This window comes from Paramisgurnus dabryanus, chromosome 15 (assembly GCF_030506205.2).
Source record: "Paramisgurnus dabryanus chromosome 15, PD_genome_1.1, whole genome shotgun sequence".
NCBI lineage: Eukaryota > Metazoa > Chordata > Actinopteri > Cypriniformes > Cobitidae > Paramisgurnus > Paramisgurnus dabryanus.
In genome coordinates this window covers 34,706,479-34,726,626 of record NC_133351.1, presented here as the reverse complement: position 1 = coordinate 34,726,626, position 20,148 = coordinate 34,706,479, and the positions used below count along the sequence as shown (strand labels likewise).

Here is a 20,148-nt window from a genome sequence, read left to right as displayed (position 1 = left end):
TCCAGTCATGTTTTCTAATTAGTATTCATGAGGCATGCCTTTGCCATAGTACGATTCCATTAATCATTGCACGGTTCGGCAATGGCATGGGAATAAACGGCGATCTGAACTTGTTGAGACTGAACTTGTGGTGAAGTTCATAAAGTTTTATCAGTTTAAGGCTCCTAAATGAACAAATGTTTATATTTAGTTATATGCAATGCACTTGTAAAATAGGCTATCTGAATAGGCATATTTTTAATTGCGTTTATCGCTTTATAAGCTAGTCTCATTATATTTATTATATTTTACAGTTTTTACAAAACGTGTCATTTGTTTGATGATCCATTATTGTAAAAATAGACCCATATGTACAGCAAACAAATATTGCATAATAAATGATTTTAAATAAATACAAAGTAACTGAGTGTAGATGAGTCTTTCAAATGTAATTTCTCCAAACACAATGATTTTCATGCTTATGAAAGATGTTTGATTATTAAATCATCAAGTTCATAATGTTTTCATGCTGTAGTAGAGGTGGGTGTTTTATATCACAGTGTGTTTGGTTCAGCTCAGTTTGTGTTGAAATACAAATTTTTCTTCAAACACATAGATTGCTGAACACAAGCATGTGGCTTTATGGTGTTAGGGTGATGTGGCAGTTTGGAAACCTCTTGTCTTAGTTCTGTTCACAGATGTCTGTCAGATATTTCCTCCAGATCTTGTTTGGCTGTGCACTGTCAGACGTGAATATTTTTTGAAACCATGACCGGAGGTTAATAAATTGATGTACCTTTCATTTATGGGTTCAATTGACAACTCAAAGTCAAATTTGGTGCCTTCCCACAATCAACTTTCCAACTTTTTAACCTTCCTCCCGGCGGCTATAGCCAGATCTTCAGGTAAAATCATGTCGCTTTGTGAGATACACTGAGCAAACATTATTCAAAACATTTCTGTAGTACATTCCTAAAACTATTAAGACCACAAATGCCTTCTTTCACGTCTTGGTAAAAAAAAAATATTTTGGGGAGTTACAACTTCAGAAAGATGAGCCTTTTGATTTATTTATGATTTATCTTATAAACTTAACACATTGATTTTCTCCTGCTGGTCTGTAAGCTGCTGGAGATGTTTGGAGCTTTGCTTCTGCATTTAAGTTTGTTTAGATATGTTAGTGACTTGCAGAAGAATGCTATTTCCTGCTCTCTCATTTCTGCTCATCCTGGAATGAGTTATCTGTTATCTGTTGAGAGTAAATCAGGTCCTCCGCCCTCCTGTGCATTTAACACAAGATGACCAGAATAAGTATTTACTGTAGGCTACACATGAATGAACTCAGATCAACATCATTCAGACTGATTTTATAATTAAGGCACTATACATTAGTCCAGATTGACAGAATCAGGCAACCAGATGAAACATAATACAACCCCTGAAATTAAACATCTGTTATAACTTATTCACCCTCACGTTGTACCAAACTTGATGACAGCTGACACCAAATTAATATTTCACCTAAACCACATTCTTGGGATGACATCATTTACAGTAGCTTACTGCAGTGCTTTTATCATGATCTGACATAACTTCCTCCTTCTTTATTATGAATATTATCCACATTTTAAAATAATAGTAACATTCAATCTAAGCACTAACATGAAAATGTAATTGTGATTTATGAATTATGCATGCAGGTATAATTTAAATGTAAAATTTCATTGTAAGCTTTAAGCTTTGAGAAACAGAAAATCAGTTGAATGCATGTGTTTATCTTTGACTGGTAGAGTAATAAACACATCCTTTACCCACCGGTGATCACATCGCTTCATTTCTGCAGTCTGACAGGAGAGTGTCTCAGCTAAACAGTGATTAAATGTCTGCTGCATCATCACTATACAGGGCTTTAAACTGCAGACCGACAATTATTGAAGACTTTTTTCTTTTCAAATGTGCATTTTCATTGCAACCTTTTAGCCACACCGTTCATCTCTTGGGTTCTCTGTCTGTCCCTTTAACAGGCCCTGCTGATATCTTCATTGATATGAACAGGATTATTTTGCTTTCAAGGTGTCAAAGTACAGCTGCCAAATCATTTTCCTTTGAATGGCATGAATTGTTGGCATGAAGTCCTGTCCAGAGTGATTCTCATGAAAACTGTCACATGATCATCTCAAAAGTAAAAGTTGCTGTACACTGTATCATTGTTACTTACATTAATACTGCATTTAATGTATGATGATGATTTTATGCATACAGGGAGTTCTCAGTACACTGTCAGAAAAACTGGTCCCAAGCTAGGGGCAGTGCCCTTCAAAACGTTCCTTTAAGGTACAGATATGTATAAATATGTATGTTTGAGGTACTATGAACTCTTCTGTTCATATATTTCAGGTTTAAACTCAATTGGTTTAAACCCTCTTGGCTCTGTGGTTGGAAAAACTCTATATTCTTTATAAAAGGACATGCAGTTTCTTACCTTTTATGAGGAATGGATTATTTATATAAGTCAGTAATTTCTGTCCTCGCTCTGAAATCTCATTCGGTTACATTTTTTATTATGTCTTGATCCAATGCAAATAGTCTTAGACTAAACATGTTTTAGTGGTCTTTTCCCGAACAGGTTAGCTTAAGCCAGGACTAGGCCTTAATTTAATTAGCAAATATAGTTTTAACAAACATGCCTTACTAAAAACATTACTTGTGTTGTGTGCATTTTGAGGCAAAACAAAGGGCACGGATGCATTTTAAGATATGTCAGTGCAAGTTGTTTTTAGTTTGGACAGCTCTTACATTTATTTTAGTCTAGGACTAATCTATTCGCTGTTCGTGAAACTGCCCCGTAGTGTGTAGAGTAAGATGAACAAATAAAAAAATGAAAAGCAGGGACATTTCCTAGTTCAATAGTCAAAATATGATTGAAATCGTATCATGTTATTATTTATGAATTAAAAATGTAAACAAAATCTTTTAAAGTGTTCAACGTTTTATTTTTGTGGAAACAAAAACAGCATGACTCTTCCCGGAAAACGGGGACATCTGGTCACCTTAGTGTAGAGTAACCAATGATATCTAGCTGTCAGTCAGTCCGATCACAGAGATATATCATTCTCATTATTCGATATATGGCATTTTCCCAAAAGCCTTCAGAAAAGATGGTTCCAAGTAAAAATACAGAGTTAGTACATTCTGCAAAACTGTTAGACAGTTGTTTAATAGCACTTGATATTTTATTTGACGTTTTAACACACAATTAAAATTGAAATTGAAAACACAGCTGCAGAAAAAAAGTAATACATAATTGTATTTTAACTTTTGATGTAAAAGCTTTTCTCAACCCAGGGGGTCGGGGTCAACAGGTGGGCATCAACAGACTTCCAAGGGGGCCTCAGGATGGCTTAAAATCATTCAAAATAGGACAAAATATCATTATAATAAGCTAAAACGTCTAAAAAGTCAGATTTCTTTCATTATTTTTGTAAAGAATACACATCTGCCTAGTTATATCAATCATGTGGACAATAAGGGGGACTTGAAGTGATAAAAGGTTAAGAACCCCTGCTCTAGACAGTCTTTATTCAAAAATATTGCATGATTTCTATACTGAATGTAAGTGTTGCCACCTGCTGGACTAATAGCATAATGGGGACTTTAATGCAAGTGATATTGAGGTATACTTAAACAATTCCATAGACAGTGTTATATTTATAATTGTAACATCAATAACAAATAACATAGCTATTTAAAGGTGCACTCAGCTAATCTTAAATATAATGTAATGTAATCTAATGTAAAGGAATAGAACTTTAAAACAGTTTAAATAACTTACTGTACATTTACATTTCTATACCTTTTCATGCCGCTAGGTGTCAGGATAAAATCTAAAAAGACAAAAGGTACTGAGTGCACCTTTAATAAATTTAGTTATGGACAATGCTAATATTTCAGTACATGCCAACTGTGCACTCACAAACCGTCAGAAACAGTGATAATGTTTTATTACTACACAGTCAATATCTTCTTTTGTTCATCTGTTACCAAGGATACAAGCAAAGGAATGTGGAGGCCATGTGCAGCTTAAAGCATTGATGCCCAGTGCACACAGCTGATGTAGTAATGCTGAGTCCATGGGGAAATGTAGAAATACTTACATATTTATAAGAGTCGGTCTCACTGTAAATCACATATTAAATATAAACAGAAGCAAATCTCTAAGCACAATCTCTCTCTTTCTCTCTCTCTCTCTCTTTCTTTTTTTGCAGGGCTGTTTGTCCCTCGGGTTGCTGACTGTACATCTTTATAATGAGACTGGTTTACAGCACGTTAATGTGCCAGTGTCTGGAATTCCTGACTGCAGAAAACAGAGAAACACACATTTTCTCAGCTGTAGGCTACTGGCCCAACACTTCTTAATGTCAGGATGCCATTCACTAAAAAGAGCTACAAATCAACCCAGCACAGGTTGTTTTAAATTCAGTAGTTGGGTTTGGCCATATTTTACTCAACCATGGGTTGAAACAGCCAATCATTTTTTGGAGTGTAAGTCACTACCAAACAATAATACATTGTTTAATCGTTTGACAGATCAGTGCCTTAAAGGCATCTATTATGCAAAATCCATGTTTGGACATAAATGAGTGTTGATAGTGTGTGAACACGTCTACCCCAAAATGATCTACCCCTGTTTCTGTGTAGCAAGTGTCTTTTTCTAGTTTCAACCTGGTGCAATGATCATTTTCACGTTTAGCGCCAAGTTGTTTAAATAGCAAATGCATTTGCGCCCACTTTTGCGCACATAGGCGTTATGGTCGTTCTGGTGTGTCCAGGCAAATTGTTGGTGCGTTATTATTTTGAGGCAACCAAAATAGACTACGCCATAGACCAACTAAAGCCTAGTCTAAGGTCAATGGCGCAATATTGTTTTTATTATTTAAGAAGCGCAATATACACCTATAAACGGGAGGACAATGAGAGTTTGCTTATCACACACATGCGGAGCAGTCTGTTTTTTTAAATATGAAAAATTTAAGAATTAAAATGTAAAAGATTATTATTGAGTATCTTGGACATAAATGAGGACCGGAGACGTTAGAAACCTTTATGCTTTTCAAAACCCTGGCTCTCCACACGTTTGTAAATCTTTATCTTTGTTTCAAATAAAGTATTTTTAGAGTTCAAACCTTTTGTAAATTATTATTTCAGATTACACATCATGTAGGCTATCCATACATTTACAGCAATTAAAAGCCTACTAATTTTATTTCCATGACTGAAAAAAACAGCTTTTAAAGGTTTTAATACCAAGAAATCACAATATCAATAAAATTAAAACAATGCATTTTTTAAAATCAATTCTTAACTGGTGGCCTTCATCCTCCACTTAGTTTTTCAGTTTACAAATTCCGCCATCTAAATAGGGATTCGGCATGGCACCAGCGCAACTGGCTTTTAAAGGGGATGAGAGCTGAGACTCTCATTGGTTTATTTGCACGTTACGCCCCAAACACACCCATTACTCATTACAAGAATAGGAACAACCCACCATGCGCGTGGTGCACAAACCATTTTTCCCGTCGTTAAATTAGCAAAAATGGAATCGGACATGCCCATTTAGACCGTGTGCCATGCACTTTAGACAATGCACTCGGATGCCCATCATGTTTGAGTCTGTATCAGATAAAGATACAGTTTTTGAGGAATAATCTATTGTTGGGAGATTGTGAATGGACTTTCTGAGTGGTAAGTTTTTTTTTTTTCAGTATGGACCTGCAAAACGTAACTGTAACGTCAACAGTAGAACTTCAGCCTAAACGCTAGCATATAGCATAAACTAGCATATAGTGCTGCTAACCCAGCAGTCACAAATTAGTTTTTAGCATTGTAACAATATTGTACTTAATTTATTGTTGGGGCGTATTTTACCACTGTAACATCACAGTTGGTGTTATGTTGAGCCTGTTTTCCAGCTGTATTTTTCACACAATTTACTTACGGTATCTGTATAGCGCTGTTTTCACTGTCCTCAAAATGGGCTGATGTCTTCCTTGTTCTTTGAAGTCTTCAGAAATACATATCGAGTTCTGATTGTGTAGCTTGTTTGTTGTGATTTGATAGCAGCTTACAGTAGCTTGTCCTTAGCTTAGCGTATTCCTGTGGGCGGAGTTTAGTCAAAAAACCTGTTCTAGTGACATCATTAAAGCAGGAAGTAGAGGGCTTTAGCCAAAACCGGCCGTTTGCTGTAGGTTTTGATTCTGTTAAAGAAAATATATCGCCTGGCAGTGAACTTTGAGCTTCATAATTTTACAGGAATTATTTATATGCTATTATAGCAACATTACACATTAACTACGGTTTAAAAATGGGATCAGAAGAATGTGACCTTTAAATACATACATTCACACGGCACCTTTAATTAAATGTTTTGTGTTGTGTTCAATTTTTACTATTTAAAATGCCTTTTTTGTAGTATCCTATTTCATATTTTAGACAATAAAAACAACACTGTGAAAACCCTTTCTAGTCAAGACTAAATGAACATTTATAAAAAGTGTGACATCTCTCTCTCTCTCTCTCTCTCTCTCTCTCTCTCAGTAGTAGTACTTACTGTAGGCTCTATGGGCGTGCGCAGCATCAGCGCCAGAAATCATTCAGACTCGGTTTCAGTAAAGTCCGATTTGTTTCTGCTCAGTCTCGGACAATGCTGATTGTGATTTTAACTCATGATCTCTCAGAAGATGGTCGCAGCACACAGCTCCAGCTCTTCTGCTTCTGCCGAATGGATCGCGTGTCTGGATAAGAGGTACGAGCATTTTCACCCTAAACAAACTTCATTTTTCTTTCGGCTTGTTCTGCTCCGCCTTCAGCAATCATTCACACTTTAAAGCATCTGGTTATATACGTATTCCCAAGCACATTACATTCTTAAAAACTGATCTGAGTATTACTTTAATCTCATAAACTGTGAAATGCGTTTGTCAGTACGTGAGTGATTTGATGCAGAATCAGGTGCGGATTTTATTCTCAGTGCTGGAAGGTTATACATACATTCAATCTATTAATTCATGCATTAAGATCAAGAGAGTTTATTATAAATGCAGGTGTTGGGGTTGTGACTGTAGGGGATGTTTGTCACCTGGAGGAGGTCACCAGTGCTGCAGTGCTTCTGTTACTGCAGACTCAGGAAGAGAGAGAGAGAGAGAGAGAGAGAGAGAGAGAGAGAGAGAGAGAGAGAGAGAGAGAGAGAGAGAGAGAGAGGAACAGATCACGTAATTAAAATCATACTTGTTTAATGATTTCTTCATCTTTGTTTTGTTTTAATATTCCATAGAGTCTTTCAGCTCAGTCTTTACATTTACATTTACATTTAGTCATTTAGCAGACGCTTTTGTCCAAAGCGACTTACAAGTGAGGTAAACAATAGAAGCAATTATGGCAACATAAGACAGCAATACATAAGTGCACTGGAAATAGTCTCATCAAGTCCAAGTATATCTTTATCACACAGTTAAAACAACAATCATTGGTCGAGTCAATGTTGCTGTGTTGTTTTAACATTGGTCCAATGGGATGAGTGCAGGTCTTAATATAAAGAATAATTCCCCAAAATATTAACATTTTGTCCTAATTTACTTACCCTCATTCCATCGGTGAACATGATGTTCCCAACTAGAATGTGATCTTGAATCAATATTGTTGGTCATGGGTCAACATTTTCATTAACCAATCAGATTGCAGGATTATGATTATGGTGTATGTTAGATTTAGGTTCAAGATTGGGTTAGGGTCTTTTAAAAGAAAAAGTTGGGTTTTCTTTGATTACCAACAAAATTTTTTGATCTAGGCTCACATCTTGCTTTGTGAAACCACAGTGACACCATGCCATCCCTAATGTAAATGATTTCCTTTCTTCACACTTTTTTAATAAAACTGTTTATCACTTTATGTGCATATATACTGTAGGTCCCAAAATGTCAAAGCAAATATATCCATCATAAAAGTATCCAAATAAGTGCAGTGAGTTAATGTCTTCTGATGTGAATGGATAGGTGTGTGTATGACAAAACTAACACATGTATATCTAATAGCTAAGTCAAATAGGGTTGTCCAAGTGAAGTCCTTAGCAACTCATCTAGGATCAAATATTATACCCACATATGGCATAAACTATGAAATAGTAATGTATACAGACTGGAAACACCAATAATTTAATTAATGCCAACATTTTTCTCACCATACATTTTATGACATATCTCTATACAGTGACTTCTTTTTCGAGGGTATATGATGCGAAGCTTTTCACAACATGTATTTAAAGGGCCATTTCATCGATAGAAACATTCATCTTTATTGAAAGTGGGTCATATTTGTAGTTGAAATGCAACATAAATTTATAATTTTGTGCCTATTTGACAGAGAAAAGACAGAACGTGACTTTAGAGCACATTTGTATGAAAAACTACAACTCCCACTATGCACCACAATGTACAGCTCTGCAAGCCACTCCCATTAATCGGAACACGGCACAGATATGCTATTGTGTACATAAATGCCATGTTAGTAAAACAAAGAAAATAGCCACCACTGTGTCTGACAGACACCAATCATGACTTACTTTTTAAACGTGATGTTACGTTGTGTTACAAACAATAACGCTCTGTCCTGGTGTGTAGCAAAGTCTTATTCAAACAGTAACGTGCGGTTTCAGATCCGCAGTACAAATGTCTTTAAAGTACTTAAAAAAGGGGATGCATATTAAATGCTTATTTAGTTTTACCAATTTTCTTTTTGTCTCTTGTTTACTGTAATTACATCTGTGTTACATCGGCCTCACTGCTCTCACAATATAGACATATAAAACACCGCTCAGATATGCTATTGTGTACATAAATGCCACGTTAGTATAACAAAGAAAATAGAAACACTCACTTTAGTCAGACATCCGTTTATCCCTGCATCCTCCACACAAACGCGCCCACCACACAATATCTCCACAGACGCGCTGCCTCAGCTCTTGTGCTCGTAAGCCGAAAAACGTCTTTGAAATAAACACGCAAGTGCCCGGAAACATTCACAAAACAAACGTCCATATCCTTATCTGATGCAGAAGCACACAGCGAGAGTACCGGCACTACTAGTCCGTCCAAGCTCATATACTCCACAGACGCGCGCTGCCTCAGCAGAGGCCGAGGGTTGCGGCGTCTTCCCCGGGCTCCTCTACTCAGCCGAAGCTCAGGCTCCGGCCTACTCCTCAGGCTTCTGTTCCTCCATCTGCCTCAGCTCTTTGCTGTATTGTGGCTCATAAAGGTGCAATGAACAGCGGATTAGAGCATCACGCTTGTGAAATCACCCTCTTCTATATCATATTGATTACCTTCCGCTGTTATTGTGACAGGAAGTCTAGCTCGCTCCACAACTTCTATTAGCTTAGCTTAGCATAAAGATGGCCGCTGATCGTTTTTTTCCGTCTGTGTTCGTATAAGTCCCACCCACTGATCTGTAATAGGTCTGTAGCGTGAGTGGGTCCCACCCATAGCCCCCACCTTGGAAAAATGAGGAATGAGTGTCTGTAGTCTTTCACACTCAACAAAGATACAGCACTTCCTTCTTTCAATTACAATTTTTACATCATTGAAAGAAGGAAATGCAACACTGAATTTGTATTTCTCCTGTATCAGGATAAACTGAGGGAATAATGCACGACCATTAAAAAACATGAATGGGGTTCTAACGATACACAGCTTAATGCAAATCGGTGAAGTTTCCCTTTATCCCGTCATGTAAACTTATGTGCATCACACTTCATGTCAAAATAAGTGTCTGCTGCAGATGCTTCCAATGGGTTTATGATAAAAGAGACGCTCACAATGGTGCCCCCCTCCTTTTTTATGTTTCATAAAGACAGATAATCTTACAGATTTGAAACGGCAAGACTAAATCCAGTAAATATTTTCTCCAGAGATAATGTATTTCAGAGATCGATTTTTGTGTAAACTATCATCTTTTTACACTACGAATTAAACTTGCAAACCAAGGATTGATCCTTGGAGCTGTTATGTTGCTTTATGGACACCGCTAAAACTAGAATATCTGTAACATTATCAAGCGGTTTCCTGACATTATAGTCTCTTTATCTAACTTGGCAGAGAATTGTGTCTTAATGGATTTATGGTACACTCTAATGGGCTCTGTCCCGCTCTTCTCTGCGATGAATGGATCCATCTCAATGTAGATCAATATTTACACATCTAAAGCAGATGGCCATAGGTCTGTTTTAAAGAGTAAATGTCCCAGCACTGATTTCTCTCTGTTCCCTGCGTCTTTATCTCCCTCTTTCACCTGACGTTGTTTTGATAAAGGGATGTTGACGCACAACGGCAAATGTCCAGATGTCTGTCCTACAGTAAATTGAGCTGTATTTAATTTCCACCGCTCAATTCGAACAAGCAAACAAGCATTGATCACTGTTTGAGTTACTGTTTGAATAAATGAACTGTCACTATTGAAACTGAAAGTAGTTAAGTGGTTAGTTCAGTAGTGTTGTATATATAAAAGCTTAAAAAAAGAGGATGAAGAATATGACATAAATATATTTATGTAAGTTTAATATGTCTATAGGCTGTTACTCTTTTGTCTTTGGGATGACGTCAATGACAGACATACAAAAATAACATGAACAAATCCCTATATTAGTTTGAAACCAATAAAGACAACTCTTATCTGAATATTGGGCTGATTGGAGGTCAGTGTAGGTAAAGTCAGTGTTTTAGCTGCACTGCAGGGATCTGTTCTGAGATCAGTGTAAAATGTGTTGGTCACATTGACAGTGTGATTTATTGTTAGGTGTTGAACTGTTTGTAGAGTAAATGGATTTTTAGTCCCTGTTAAACACACTTGCTGACATTGGACATGTGACACCTGGAATCAAGAAGAATGCTTTTTAAAATATCTTAGAATCAGCAACAATCACAACTGTAATACATGTGTTTTAGTGTCAGTTAAAGGTGCATTGTGTAGCTGTAAAAAGGATGTTGATAAAAACTGATTATTCTAAGGTAATAAAAACAGGTCATTATGTAAGGTCTTATACAACACTGATAATATACATATTATATTGCATTTCTGTCAAGAGATTCTACTAAAAGTTACACAATGTGCCTTTAATTATACTAACATTGATGAACACAAGATGAAAAGTTTTTTTTTTATCTTTTCGTTTTATTAAAGAGCCAATATTTCGTTGCTAAAAAGCACATTACTTTGTGTATTTGGTATAATACAGTGTGTTTGTGTGGTTCATGGTTCAAAAAACGCATTATTTTCCACATAATGTACATTTTTGTAGCACCTCCCATTGTAGCCCATCTGAAACAGGTCGTTTTGTACAAAGCTCATTGTTCTGAGAAAGCGCGGTGTAAACGGGTGTGAACCGATTGGCAAGCTATCCAGTGCATTGTGATTGGCCGAATTACGTAAACGGAAATGACGTTCCTTACCATGTTTTGAAAGATGCTCCCAAACCATTACTGAGAGCCAGGAGATACTATTGTATTTACTACTTTATCAACACGAGCCTGAATCTGACCCAGAAACACAGATGACTAAGCTGATCGATCAACTTTACCAACGTGATGTGAGCAGAACGTAACAGATTGGTAAGGTAAGGATACTTAAACAAAACCATGTCTGCATTTGCGATCGCAGAAACGCATAGAAATCCAGCCTTTGTAACTCCCCCGTGTTTAGAAAGTAGTTTTTTTGTAAAACATGCAGCACACAGTGTTAAAACCTTACCACTGTAAGGTGGAAAGGTTTTGTCAACTTTTGGATATTCTGTTCAAAACCGGAAGGTAGAATCAGGAACAAGTAAACAGGTGGAACTCCAAGAACTCTGACTGGGTACAGCAAGTCCATGTCGTAGCAAATACTCCACCTCTGTTTGCATATCATACACTTGGATAAATCCACCCATTAAGGATGTTGTTTTATAGGGACAGCATCATCAACATCAATGTCATAAACACACAGTAGTTCTACTTGGTACAGTACATCTAAATAAAATAGGAAAATCACTCAACAAATTGACCACATCTTTAGAATCTTCAGAATCTTTAGAAGATTTTGTGGTTGAATTCTTTAAACAAGTAGAAGACATTGGAGCATCTTTGCCCAGCAAACCATTATCCTCTAAGGAGGAGTTAGATGCTACATTTGCAGTGAACGAAGAGATAATTAATGGGACATCACTCTTGTCATTAGTCTTGTTGTCCTCAGTGTTACCTCTGCCCACTTAGGCCTTAAGCTTGTTTACATGACACACCTGGTAGAAGTAGCAATAAAATAATTGGTCTCAGATATAGGCCAGAAAAAACTTTGCATGTAAAATAGTACCAGGAATTTGGAGAAGCACTAGGACAGTGTCACCTGGACAAAACTCTCTTTAACAGTTTTTGTCTAAATGACACTTCATTTTACTCTCTGTGTATGAGGCAGATGAAGTCTAGCAAGAGACTGAGCTTGCCACAATTTATCACGAATAGAAGTGACTCTCAACAACAGGGACAAGTTTGGATTTTCTCTTAACAACTGTTCACTTAACAGTTTTATCTCATAATGCATTGTGTAGCCAAATACCAGCTCAGCAGGGTCAAACACAAGGAATTCTTGCACAGACTCCCTAACAGCAAACATCAGAAACAGAAGCTTTCAACACAGTTTTTCCAGTTTCTTAACAGTACCAATGTAACATGGTTTTAAGGGTTTGGGGGAACAGTTCAAGTGCACCTTGAGACTGAAGGTGATATGCGCTGGACATTCGGTGGGTAATACCAAGAGATTCTAAAGCTTGCTTGAAAATTCGGGGGGTGAAAATTGATCCTTGGCACTCTGAATCACTTTTGGCAATCCAAAAGTAGTACAGAACTTAAGTAGCTCCTTTACAGCAACTTTGTCTTTCAATGTGCATAAGGGTATAGTCTCTGGTAAACAAGTTGTAGCTCACATTATGGTTAGAATGTATTGGTGCCCTGATTTAGCAGGCAGTGAACAAACACAATCAATAATCAAGAGCTCAAATGGATCACTTACAACTGGAATAGGGCAAAGAGGTGCAGGAGGGATCTTTGGTTTGGTTAACCTGCTGTGAGGAACGACAAATACAAGGATCCCAGCGCAGAGGTATTTATTTCAGATGTATAAGAGATGACACAATGTGAAAGTCAATATGTATAACAGGAGATACTCAGTGAAAGTCAAAATGTATATGAGAAGACACTCTGTTTGTGGAGATGTATGTGAGGAGGAGACAACACAGGCGGGACAGGCTCAATGAAATCCCTTCGGGAAAGGCTCAGAGTGGGAAACACACACGGCCGTAGAACCTCCACTCGCACATCCGAAATCCTCAGAGAAGAAATCCTGGCGGGGTACACAGAGAGAGAGAGAGGCAGTCAGAGTCTTCAGCAGAGTCTGTGCTGGACAGCGCACAGCGGCAGTCCGAGCCTTACGCAGAATTACGCGCCCGAAAGCGCACTGCTGCTGGACAGCGCAAGAGGTAGACTGGCGCTCGGAGAATCCACAGACAGAGAGAACACTGAGGCTTGACGGTGACACACCACTCGGGAGAGACTGACAGCAGGGCTCAGAGTCTAACGGGGTAAAGGCAGCAGAGAGCACGGTAAATAATCCAGACAATACTACACACAGACACGAACAAGACTAGAACTAGCCAGGCTAGCGGGCATGAACATACTAAGACGAACTTGCAAGGAACAGAGGAAACGAGGGGAATTTAAATCAAACCGGATGGGCAAATAATGAGGATCAGGTGTGGGATGCCGGTGAAAAGAGTCGGAGATAATGAGGTCACCAGGTGGAAGGCGCGCATGTGTGGAGCTGTCAAAACATAAACACAACACAACACAACACATGGTGAAACAAAGACAAAGCGGCCAATGGGACCGAAATCATGACACCTGCCAGCTGGCATGTGTGACTTGACTTAAGACAGAATTTAGACACATCTGACTTAAGCCCAAGCCAATAAAAGTACTGGGAAATACAGTAATAGGTTGTTCTTACACCAACAAGCCCAGCCATAGCATTTTCATGAGCAAGTTTTAGGACTTGTTGTCTATAACCACAAGGCAAGACTATCTGCTGCACTTGCCACCCTAACTCCCCATGATTGTTTCACTTGTGCATTAACAAACCATCTTCCCAGAGGTTATGTGCATTGGCAGACCACTATATTATAAAAACACCATAAATGTTTTTTATGCACCATATTCCAAGTCTTCTTAAAGCAACACCAAAGAGTTTTTTTTACCTTAAAATAACGCTTCCAAAACAGTTTCAGTCGTTCATCCACTCTAAACAGGGTGAACAGCACTTTCACATTTGCTTTGCAGCCCTCTATTGGCCAAAACCGCACTAAAGAAGTTTCCAAACGTCGGGTAGTGGTCCTGTAGTCCGAGTGAATACTACAAAAACTTGCTTTACGGCAGACCTACAATCCAATCAGAGCCAGCTATGCCTCAGTATTTATGACAGTAGGTAATGGACAATTACGCTTCTAACCTGTAGGGGGAGCAAAGAGCCAAAACTCTTTGGTGTTGCTTTAATACACTCAATGGCTTCATGTGAAGAACAAATTCATATATAAAGTTTACGTTAAAACTCTGATGTGGTACTCCCTACTAAGTTAAAGCACTGGAGAAGCGGACTGAATAAAGCACGTCCTTCACACAAACAAAATAACTGTGTTTTTAAGATTTGAACTTAAAAAGTTTCAGTAAATCGTTTGGATAGATGCAATACACTATGTCCTAAACATATAACAGAGTGCCGTTACACCACTGGTGTGCATTATTTTCAAATAATTCAAAGGACCTGAGTCAATTATCCACAAACATTGCTCTGGTGGTTATTTTAAGACATTTGACAGGTTACGTGTGCGTTTTACAGAAAAATAACACCCAGGGAACATTTCTCAACCAATCAGAATAAAGCATTCAACAGATCTGTGGTATAATTGGTTAATATAGCACTATAAAATAACATTCCAAATGCAATCTTTAGTGCTGCGTCGCGTGTAGGACAACTCACAGGTATCACACACTGGATGTGCACATTAAATAGCACAAGTTTAGTCAGACACTACTACTTTAAGATGCAAAATAAAGCCTATGTTAATCGTTAACGATTTGGGACAAATATGATGTTATTTAATGTTAAACTTTGTGAGTGGTGCTCTGTGATTTGGCAGCTTCCAGAGTCACAGCGGACAGCCACTGTCAGACGCCGCCGGTGTGCGTTCATTCATAGAAAATAATGTGTTCGATTCTTAGATACATGGTGCGACGCGGTGTGGCGCTTCTTGCTTACAGGTAACTCTTTTTAACAGGTGGTACTGCTAACATATACATACACAGACTTGTTTGATAGCACTATGAATAACTGTGCATTCACACCAGACGCAGAAGAGGCGGCAAAAACGCGCTATTCGCGCGTAGTTGGAGGCTTGAACATTTTGAGTTTACTCACTTCATTTGCGCCTGAAAGCCACACGTGAAATTCTAGTCAGTCAAGATATTCACACGGAAATGTGTGTCATGGGATGGGCTTTTTCTGCCTCCCCTTGCTTCCTGTAATCATGTCACTACTAGAGCAAGCTCCCTTTTGGTTAACGTGGCACGAATATACGCCAAAGTTTAGATTTTTCAACTTGCGCGTTTCCCTGTGCCAATGCTCACTTCGGGTGTTCAGGGTTATTTGCGCGTACCGCAAATCTTGCATTGACTTAACTCGCGCTTGCCGCCTCTTCCGTGTCTGTTGTGAACGCACACTTAGGGATGGACCGCTAAATCGGCCGATGTTGCTTGCTAAGCTTCTCAATGAATTACGATGAAATGCTGCTACATCCAAAAGCCAGAGGGTGCTCTTGTGCAGAAACTCAATATGGGCCACAGAAGAAGAAGAATTTAAGAAATAAGTTGTGATTTCCATTTCATATTGACTGTTTTTATTTATTTATGTGTGTGTTTTATACATGTGCTGTACAGACCAGAGGAGCGCTCAGGCGAAGATGTGGACATTATTTTAGCTCGTCTAAAAAGTGTGAAGGCCTTTGAGAAGTTTCATCCTGCTCTTCTTCAGCAGATCTGTCTGTGTGGCTTTTATGAATGTCTGGAGAAAGGCATCACATGTAAACAAAAAACATTTTTTAACTTAATAATTTGATTAAGTTTCGTTTTTTAATACAGTTTCCTGTTTATGTGTGTTAGTATACAGACAGGGTGATATTGGCACTAACTGGTATGCTGTCCTGTCTGGATCTCTGGATGTGAAAGTCTCAGAAACGGCAAACTATCAGGCACGTTATTATATATTAATATAGTGTTTTATCATGGCATAGACTTTTGCACGTCTCTTTCCAGCATGTGGGACCCCTCACACACAACATCTGTGTACCTTCACCAACAAAATCCCAGTTTAACATCTGTATGTAACCTGGATTGAGTGATTTGAAACTGTACATAGTATCTCTGTGTGTGATGATTTTATCCTGTGGGATGAAAGATTCATGCAGTCTTGTACGGTTTTATAATATTTAGTTCCTTATGACTCCCATTCCCTGTAAAACTGAATATGAAAGACACAGTTCAACTGTTCACGTCTCTATTGAGTGCATGTGCTTATTATAGAAATCTAGAGCAACTCTCAGAGCAACGTCTATCTCATTCGTCTATCTCATTCTCTCTGTGTGTGTGATGAATAAAATTGCTTGTTATTTGGGATAAAATCTCTCAATCTGGAACATCTCAGATGGTCTGTTTCTAAATGTGACCTCCACCCCTCCTCTGCCTCTAACTTGAGCTCTTTCTCCTGTTAAGGATGCCGTCACCATCTGTACACTGGGCATCGGCACAGCTTTTGGGGAGTCCATTCTGGACAACACGCCACGGCACGCCACCATCGTCACCCGAGAGTTTAGTGAACTTTTGCGGATTGAGCAGAGGGAGTTTAGGACCCTGTGGGAGGTACGCCAGTTCTCTGAGAAATTTCACAAAATTTTTACACATTTCACATTTACAGTATGAATATAAACAACGGTATAATGCTGTGTCATGTGCCTGTCACATTGGATGGATCTAACTGACAGTCATTTTGTGTTTATCAGTACACATACAGTTAATTAGAAAACTACATATTGTGTACATATTTTATGTGTTTGTTAGTTGAATACCTTAAATCTGACGAGTCCCTCCATGCTAACCTACAGATGAGGTAAAGTAGTGGTGTTGATGAAAACACCTTTAAGACAGTTATGGAAATATTTTCAAGCTTGGAAAAGTCAGGGATTTTTAGCCCATCATTTTTCTTGACTACAAATATTCATCCCTTGCATATTTTTGTGGTCTCTGTGCTCAGCTGAGATGTTTTCATACATTTCTGGGTTCTCTACATGTGTTAGGTTACAACGATCTTGTCTTTAGGCTGAATATTTACATTTTAGAATGGATCTCTATTACAGGATTACTTACAAGATAAGGGTGACTTACTTTAGACAAACTCTTTTTTATTTTTTTCTTTACTTTAGAAAGGCAATCTAATAACTGTGCAAGGGCTCTTCCGTGTGGCCGCTTGCAGACCTCTGTGGTTCTGTACATAAGGGTCGAGACCTGGGGCCTCATTTATCAAGCGTGCGTACGAACAGAAGTGTGCGTAAAGTGTGCGTAGGAACAGTTTTACGCAAAGTGTGGAATTTATCAAATTGTACTTATACGTAGAAATGTGTGTAAATATACGCACACCTCGGAGTATGCGTACGCAGAGCATCTAGTGGTAGAATAGCGATACTACACAGGACCGTCCATCCCCAGTGTTAAAAGAACACTTTGCCTATTTATTATCCACCCCCAGGTGTTAAAAATGATTACTGTTAATAAAGTAACTGCAAAACAGTATTGAAGTTAATTAATGAAATAAGTGTCTAACCCTATGTAAGAAAGCTCCGTCAAATGCTTAAAACAGTGGCTTATCTTGCATTATTGGAAGACTTGGCAAATCATCCATTCCGCCGGGAGCGCGTTTTCAGAGATTGCGCCGATGATGCTGGTTATGCGGCTGTCCAAGGAAAGTTCTGTCATTGTCTGTCCTCCTACAGATTTCACGTCGGTGTGCTGTGACGCGGTTTTTTTTTTTTTTTTGCTGATAATTTAATGTCAAACCACTTTTTTGTTTCTAGAAGTGTTCTCATACCCAACGGTATTAAACTCACTGGTAACATGTTCCCATGCAGATTTGTTTTCTTTTGTTAGTCATTCCTCCCGTACTAATAACCAAACAGATGTGTTATTAACCTCATCCACCAGTAACTCAATTTCTGTGTCTGTAAAGTTCCTATTTTACGCTCTCTTTGTCATTATTGCGATGAGGGAAAAAGCGCAACCACGTGACTTATAACGGGAGGTGTTGTCACCATATATGGTTCATTGGAGGCGTTTCGGAATGCAAATTACCATGAACGTGCACGAGCATGGTGCTTAAGAACAAGTGGGATTTATCATCAAGGATTACTTACTGATGTGCGTACGAACCCCGTGCGCACGTTTGATAAATCCCGATTTTTTTGTACTTAGACACATTCTAAATTTCATTCGTAGGTACAAATATAGAACATTTTCTACGCACTGTTGATAAATGAGGCCCCAGGAGTCTCAAATGATGTAGGAGTCTTTGTCTATACTTTTAAAAAGTTCAAAGTTGAAATTTCTGTGTAACTTTTGCGTAGTTTTAGCTGCAGCCCTCTGAAAATGTTAAGAGATGGATTTGAACTGCTTTCTCACATGTGTCCAGTAGGGGGCAGTGGGGTTTAAATGAATGTGCTGTACTCAAACAACTTACACAGAATGATTATTCAGATTATGTGTCACTATATAATAACATTCATTACAGAATCTTGTCACATTTTAAGAAAATTTCTTTAGATTCTGTAGACATTTTTTCCCATAGTCTGTACTCAAATGAAAGATATTTTGTGTAGTTACTGAAAAGCTCAAATATTTATCCCTGTCAGGCAAGTTTTTGATACATGAAAAAACTTTTTCTATAATTCATGGAAAATATTTACATTTAGGCATTCAGCAAAATGTATCAGTAACTTCAAACCATTATTTAGTCCCAAGCTATAGTAAAAGACAAAATAATATATGGAAAAAACAACCATTGGGATAAAATTAGCCTATAGATTCATTTTAATCCAACAGTTGGCTTTTTCCCATTTAACCCAGGGTTATTTATGTGTTAATGAATACTTCTTTGGATTAAAGCTCCTAAACAATTCACCAATCAGAAAGGATTCAGAATTCATAGTTTCTCAAAACCATTTACATCCACATGGATTTCAAATGAGAAAACACTGTCTGAATTTTCAATACTTATTTTTAAAATAGTTTTGGAGAGTCAACTGATTTTCACTTTTTTCTCTATAATTGTAGACATTTTTCACATGTCTGCTGGGAATGAGAGGTGTGTTTGTTTATTCATTTGTTATTTTAATATCAGGTCATTGGGTGGGCTGCCCACAGAGCTGACTAACAGGAAAAGACAGAGACACTGTGTTTAGGTTTTTTTGGGAATGGGCAGGTTCCCATGACCATGTTCCCATCCCACCCATGTCAGGTTACACACAGAAAGTATAACAACGCACGCACGCACGCACACACACACACACACACACACGCACGCACGCACGCACGCACGCACGCACGCACGCACGCACGCACGCACGCACGCACGCACGCACGCACGCACGCACGCACGCACGCACACACACACACACACACACACACACACACACACACAATGTACAATAACGTATTTCTGCCACTGTATATGTGTTATAAAAAATTTCTGCAGTGTTATTCTGTCAAAACTTAGGAAAAATCTTTGGACAAAATTGACTGTAGGACAAACAAATCTCAAGTATCTTTCTTAATAGTTGAAAATCCAATCAGATGTTTGTTCCTTTTCTGCAAGAGGCATTTAGCACCCAAATCCACCCATCTGTCGGATGTCTTATAAGGGCATGTTATATAAGTCATGTAGGGCATGAGGGATTGTGATTATAATACATAGAAAGTTACAGTCCAGTATATGTGCAGAAGA

The 20,148-nt window shown here is 38.2% G+C and overlaps 1 protein-coding gene across 4 annotated transcripts in view; it reads left to right on the top strand.

Annotated features, from left to right (window-relative positions):
- Positions 1-6,587: 6,587 nt before the first annotated feature.
- rapgef4a (Rap guanine nucleotide exchange factor 4a) overlaps positions 6,588-20,148 on the top strand; it is a 49,586-nt gene continuing 36,025 nt past the window's right edge. For all 4 annotated transcript variants that reach the window (XR_010545474.1, XM_065293237.2, XM_065293236.2 and 1 more), the window contains exons 1-4: positions 6,588-6,781; positions 16,041-16,183; positions 16,263-16,351; positions 16,872-17,018. Coding sequence is in view for 3 of the 4 variants with exons in the window: in XM_065293237.2 (XP_065149309.1) it covers positions 6,702-6,781; positions 16,041-16,183; positions 16,263-16,351; positions 16,872-17,018 (459 nt within the window). In the remaining variant the exon portion in view is untranslated. The remainder of the gene's footprint in view (positions 6,782-16,040; positions 16,184-16,262; positions 16,352-16,871; positions 17,019-20,148) is intronic.